The sequence below is a fragment of the Pteropus alecto genome, unplaced genomic scaffold, assembly GCF_000325575.1.
Source record: "Pteropus alecto unplaced genomic scaffold, ASM32557v1 scaffold20, whole genome shotgun sequence".
Taxonomy (NCBI): domain Eukaryota; kingdom Metazoa; phylum Chordata; class Mammalia; order Chiroptera; family Pteropodidae; genus Pteropus; species Pteropus alecto.
The window spans coordinates 38,910,249-38,917,489 of NW_006436298.1; the positions used below are offsets into that span (position 1 = coordinate 38,910,249).

The 7,241-nt window shown below is 34.3% G+C and overlaps 1 protein-coding gene across 2 annotated transcripts in view; it reads right to left on the bottom strand.

Moving 5' to 3' along the window:
- PGGT1B (protein geranylgeranyltransferase type I subunit beta) overlaps nt 1-7,241 on the bottom strand; it is a 40,622-nt gene that overhangs the window by 8,653 nt on the left and 24,728 nt on the right. For both annotated transcript variants that reach the window (XM_006913291.3, XM_025047718.1), the window contains exon 7: nt 2,008-2,192. In XM_006913291.3, the coding sequence (XP_006913353.1) occupies nt 2,008-2,192 (185 nt within the window). The remainder of the gene's footprint in view (nt 1-2,007; nt 2,193-7,241) is intronic.

Below are 7,241 nucleotides of genomic sequence, written 5' to 3' on the forward strand. Positions count from 1 at the left end.
TCACAACTATTAGGATGTCTATTAAAAAACAAGTGGTGAAGATGCAGACAAATCAGAGATCTTATACAATGCTAGTGGGAATGTAAAATGGTACAGCGGTTGTTGAAGTCTGTGGTTCCTCAAAAAGTTAAAGAGAATATGTAATTCGGAAGAAATGCAAGCAGGGACCTGAACTGATATTTGTACATTAACATTCACAGCCATAATTCTATAAAAAATTATTTTTGTTATAAATGACACAAGATTATTTTTCAGTTATAATTGACACACAATATTCTGTTAGTTTCAAGTGTACAACATAGTGATTAGACATTTATATATCTTACAGAGTGTTCACCCCAATAAGTCTAATAACCATCTGACACTATACATAGTTACTACATTATGGACTACATAGCCACCTTATTCACAATAACCAAAAGGTGGAAATGACCCAAGTGTCCATTAACAGGTAAATGGATAAACAAAATGTGGTACACACATACAACAGAGTATTACTCAGCCATAACAAAGAATACAATTTTGATACATGCTACAACATGAATGGATTTTGAGAACATTATACTAAGTGAAACAAGCAGACAAAGAAGGGCACATATGATTCCATTTATATGACACATCTAGAATAGAGACAGAAAGTGGAGTAGAGGTTATCAGGGGCTGGAAGGAGGAAAGAAAGGAGAGTTATCTTTCAATGAGTACATATTTTACGTTGAGGATGATGGAAAAAACACCTTTTCTTTACGTTATGAAGTGATCGCCCCAATAAATCCAGTACCCATCTGACACCCAATGATGAAAAACTTTTGGGTACAGATAGTGGCAATGGCTACACAACACCGTGAATGTAATTAATGTCACTGACTTGTATACTTACAAATAGTTAAACTGATAAATATGATGTATATTTTACCACTATTAAAAAAAAAAAGAAAAAAACTGATGACTTAATAATGAATTAAATCGGGTTTGACAATTCTGCAGCCCTCTGGTCAAAAGGGAGACAACCAGAGATTATACCCCTCTTGATGTGATTCAACAGGAAATATACATCATCACTGACTGGATGTTAAGTAATAATAAGGAATTATGGCTGATCTTTAGACGTGATAATGATACTACAGTTCTGTTTTTTAAAACAGTATTTTCATTTAGTGATTATACTGAACAATTCCAGGTAATATAAAAGTTGTGTCTGGGATTTGCCTTAAAATAATACGGTGAGGGGGAGAGAAGTAGGTAAGAGTATGGATGTTCAGGAAGGCTGGCTTTGGGATGAAAACTGTTGAAATTGGTTGACAGGTATATGGGAGTTCATTATACATTAGTCCCCCTATTTCGGAATATATGAAATTTTCCATAATTAAAATTATGAAATTTTCCATAATTTGTTTTTAGATTCCAGAATATCAGAACTAGATGATAAGTTTTTAAAGGTGAAAAAGCAATTTTAAGATAGAGAAAAAAAAGATAGAGGAAACTTGTGAGTATTTAGTGGCTAATAACCTTATGGAGATAGGTATATCGAAATGTAGTAGAAATTGTGAAAAATATATGAATATATCAATACATTTCAGAAGGTTTACATAAATAAATTAATATAAAAAAGAAAGCCTTAACTGATTTTTAAAGGAATGGCTGATGGTTTATCTTTTAAAATTAATATTTTCCCATAAAATCTGTACTGATATGTTCAGACAGATCTCTGCTCTAGATGGACAACAGGTTGGTTTCAGTACCAAGTTTTTTATGACCTTATACCTACTTTCTTATCTAGGTTCTAAACCACTTGAGTGTTATAAGAATGAAAATTTTCAAGTAGTACAACAAATAACTGAATTCTATGGAAAAACCATAAAGAGACTAGTTTTGCCAGAGCTACAGGAAAAACTTAGTAGCCTAAATCTAACAATATTTAATGAACATTACAGAGACCAAATCCTTTTGGTTAATATAAACACAGTTTATATTAGAGTATAGGTTTCTCATTTTTATTATTTCTCTTACCTTTAGAGTTGCTCCCACCCAAAAAGAGTAACAGGTGTCTACAGGCTTATTTGGTCTTCCATGATAACCATTTTGTTGCCTCATTATACACCACCTCTTTATCCTGTTCAACTCTTTTTCTGAAAAAACTTCTTCTAGTTTATCCATGAGACACAGTGATGCAATGCCACAAAAAGTTGATCCTCCTGTTAATCAAAACACGTAATACTTTAAACTTCAAATCAGATGCCTAGGAAAATAATATAAAATGGTTGGAGGGAAAAAAATATGGTTATATAATTCTAGAAAAAGTGAAATAAAAGTAATTTAAATTTACAAGACAATTATAATTTTAAATAACCATTAAGCAATGAAGTCTTCAATATTAATTTGATGAAATTGTAAAGAACTTAAAATAATTTAAAGCTAAAAAAAAATTTTACTTATAAAAATAAGTAAGGCCTGGGGATATTAAGAAACTTGTTCAAAATTATACGGTTAATGACGGAGTTGAAACTAAAATGAAGGATTACTATTCTCTTTCTAGTACTCTACCACCTGAGTCTGATTTTTATTCCCTTAAAGACAGTCTATTGCTTATGCAGTGAGATTCCGTCAGCCTAATTTTCACATATAACATAAACAAGCTGGAAGCTGGTATGCAGAGATGACACTTAGTCGGCTTAAGTAATTTAAGGAAAAAAAAATATGAGTGAAGGGAGAAGGAGACAGTGTGTGGGGGGGTAGGGGAGAAGAAATCTGCAGCTGGAAGCAGATGCACAGTGAGTACCTATACTCACTGCAGGAGACTAATGCCCTCCCCCAACGATATCCAGGTCCTAATCCCTAGAACAAGTGCATGTTATCGTATATGGCAAAAGAAACTGCAAATGCGATTAAGTTAAGGATCCTGAGATGCAGAGATTATCCTAGATTACCTGGATGGGCGCTAAATGTAACCACAAGTGTCTTCATAAGAGGCGGCAGAGGGAGATTAAACTACAGAAAGAGGAGGCAATGTGACTATGGAAGTAGAGATTGGAGTGATGTGACAAGTCTGGGAATGGTGGCAGCCACCAGAAGCTGGAAGAGGCAAAAAAACAGATTGTCTCCTGGAGCCTCCAGAAGGAACCAGCCCTGTTGACGTCTTGATTTTGGCTCTGGAGGTTGCAGTTCGAACTTCTGGTGTGAATAAATTTGTGTTGTTTTACACTTCCTAGTTTATAGTAAAATGTTACAGCAGAAATAGGAAACCAATATTCTCACAAAGGTGATTATTTTCCTCAGGCAATGAAAAGTCTGTATTTTTCCATAAAGAAAAGAAACAATACTTTCCACTGGCACTATCTGTTGTCAACTCCAGTTTGAAAATACTTCTATTTCCAATTTATTTCAACTTCACTTAGTAATTTTTGTTAATTTTATCTATATAAATAAATAGTGCCTAATATTCCTCATCCTGCAACTTTCCTTTTGGTGTTACAAATTTTGGATGTATTCTCTGGAAAAGTGAGCATTCCCTGTACAAAACTCAAGGCAGCTATCACATCAAAAGGATTATTGTCAGTAAGAACTAATCTTTAGAATTTTTTTCAATTCTGGGAGATCTGTTAGTGATGAATGAATTAAAATAGAAAAGCAAAAGAAAAAAGAAAAACGAACTCATAACCTTTTAGTATAATTTCTATTAAGCAACTATCAATCTTATTTCTTCTTCAATAACCCACTAGTTTCAATTTCTCTTTCATGATAACCTGCCCATGACTTCAGGTATTATAACATCATTAACTATAAAGCCTCTAATTGTATGTTGCCTTTAAAACTAACTACTAAAAGGTAAAATGAGGCATTTAATTGTTACTCTCCAAATTACTTGTCAGGATTCTTTAAGGCAAATTGGCACAATTCAAAGTAAAAATGCTCTTTACTTTGCTCAAATCACCAGATTCTGAAAATAATAACTGCTGAAGTCTGGGCTCTGGGTAGTCAAAAACATTTATTACAAAGTCTATGCTTTAAGATAAAATTCATTTACCAACGTTTACCCCTGAGAGGTTCTTGTTTTACACAAAATCCTAAAAAACTAGTTGCAAAAACCTGGATTAAAAGCAGTATGTTAGAGAAGTGTTAGTGGCAGGCACAGAAACAGCAAGAAAAGACAAGTAACGTCTTGACAATAAGTAAATTAAGAATACTATAAAACAGCAGGCATAAAAACTCATATAGACTATTCTTTGGGAGTTAAATACAATTAGATCAAAGACTCCTACAGGCTTCAAAAAACTTCAAGAATATTACATCATTATATTAAAGTACAATACAAGAATTACTTCTTATAGTAATAATCTGAATTCATACAGAAAAGGTTAAATTGTGTTTATAATGCCTTAGCTGAAGAAGGTATGAAAATAACCTTTCTTATCAAAGGCATATAAAAATAAAAATATTAAGGCACATACAAAGAAGAGAAATATTTCCATCTGAAATTGCTAAAAGGTTGTCACTTAAAGTGATATGCTTCAGTTATATAGAATATCTGTCATAAAACATCACAGCAGGAAGGGACCAGAGAAGTTCTCTCTTAACAACTTTCTCCAGTTTTTCCAGGTACAAGCTAAAGCAGGTGTTCCGGACTCTAGTTCTATACGCTATGATTTACTTCATGTTAACAGTTATAAGTTAACTTATTGCTCTCATAGTTTTTACTGCTCAAATTTGAGCTTTCTCTTAGTATTTATTTGCATATACCAAATTATCTGAAAGAATCTAGGTGCCAGATCTGAAATGTATAATTTAAGATGGTGAACAAAAATATAGCTAAAGTAGAAAGGTAAATAATTAGAAACATAAGTACATCATTTTACACTGAACATCATAAAGGGTAAAGTGAGGTACAATCAAAGAAGTTGAATGCTTACATGAAATCAGGCAAAAGAATTTATTATTTCTCTTCTGGATTAAAGAGTAGAGATATTTCAAAAGAATCATGGAATTGAATTAATTTATCTGAACTTTAATATTATGCATCCTGAGAGAAAAGATAATTTTAATCCTAGCAAAGCATAAAAATCCAATTCTTCCAAAACACATGCACTGTACTATCATAAAAGAATCACTAGGATAAATAGAATCATCACACGATCATGGTCTAGAATGGTACAAGGTGCTGGTTTACTTTCAATGACAAATCGGCTACAAGATAAGCAGTAGTTAGAGAAGAGCAGATTAATGAAAAAGAAAACAACAATAACAACAATTCATTAAATAATATTTAGGCTGCAGAATTAGGAAGAAAAGTACATTAAGAAACTTGATTATTATCAAACTAGAGAAGAACAGGTTGCAAATTCAGTCTTCTCAGCTTTGGGATGCAAGTGGGTACAGGATAACCGATTCATCAAATACTTACTGAACGACTACAATGTACAAGAGGGATATGGCGTAAGGCATGAATAAGACATGATCAGCTTACAATTTAGCAGAGAAGATAAGGTAAACCGAGATAAGTATCATGAAAATGGTATGAAACAAGTATTATGGGAATATAGAAATTGCTCTGGGCTAGGGGGGACAAGAGATAATGAAGTTTTACAGAGAATATACACTGGAACCAGGCATAGAAAGATGGGTAAAACTATGAAGGTTAACAAAAGGGAAACAGAAAAAGTAGGTAGAGGGGAAGCATTTCAGGCAAAGAAAAAAAATATATTAGCAAAGTCCAGAGGTGAAAAGGCATGAAAGAACACTTGGAGAATATATTTTTTCTACAGTTTAAAATGAATGGAATAGATTGCTCATATCTGCCATCTACAAAGCTAGTTTGGAACGGGATCATGGAAAATTAAACTAAAGGATTTAAATGTGGACAGAATAGTATTGCTGAGCAAGCACAGGGTTGCAAGTTGAGTTATGACATCTGATATGTGAGCCTTCTAGTTAAGTTACTTAAATTCTCTGAGTAAAATGACAATACTTATTGTGGTAGTTTTGTTCTGTAATAACTTGGCTAAGCTAGAACTACCTGTATGGCCTGAGGTTACAGAAATCTCTAAGAATTATAATGTGGACATGAAGTAGCAGCCATTGCCTTGGTTGTTTTTAGGGGAGGTAAGAAACAAAGGCAGAGGTGCTGCTAGATTCTAGCCTGACTTTACTCTTCTTATACACTTGGAATCCAAGTTCTTATTACTTCTTGCTCTAGTGACACCAGGCCCATAAATGGATGCAGGGCAACAGCCCTCAACATATTCCTCCATCACAGTCACACTGGCAGCTGGATGTGTCCAGCTTTACATATTCCCCTGCAAAATCTCACTTTTTCACCTGTGCCAGTACTTTAGAAGGGCTTCTCAATGACTTTTTCCCTATCCGCTAACTACCTCTTTCAGGGCCATACTCCTCCTCCATCTTCTTCTACAGTGGTGAAAAATCTGATTCTTATAATAAATCCTTATTCTTTTTAATATTCACAGTGGTTTTGCTTCTCTAGCTAAAATACAAAGATTCCTACTCTCAGAGGGCTGGTGTGAAGATTAAATGAGACTAAATGGTAGCTGGCACAGAGCAGCTGCTTAATAAATTCTTTTCCTTTTGGTCTATGGATGAAAGATTATAAACTGGTAACCTATGGGGGAAAAGTGGTGAAAAACAAAAACAGAACAAGAGATTAAACACTCAAAATTCTGGATTTCTGGCTTCTCTGAAAAAAATCAGTACATCTGGCAGCAGTAGCAGCAGTAGTTCCACATTCCTGAATAACAAGAACAGGCTTGGGAGAAAGAAAAGAGGAAAGCAATTATTTTAAACATGTGCAGCTTGAGATGCTGAAGTGACAGCAAGGTACATATGCCTGGCGGGCAGATGGAAAGAAAGCTATGCAGTTCAGAAGCACAGTACGTTTGGAAACATAGCTTGGGTACCATCAACACCAGGATGATTGACAAAGAACTGGCTGTTGGTTCATTCAACCATGTGCCACATATGTAATAGGTGTGGGGATACAATAGTGAATAAAACAGGCCCAAATCTCTGTTCTCATGAGGTTTACATTATGTGAGGAGAGAGACAATAAACAAATAGCTAAAATATAAGTGATATGGAGAAAAGCCAGAAGCGGGGATAGGGAACAGGGTGTATGTATATGGTTGGTTTCAGATTCTAAATAGGGGGTATTTACGTGGGTGATTTGCATTTGAGCTAGGACGTAAAGTATGTCAAAACACACACACACACACACACACACACACACACACCCA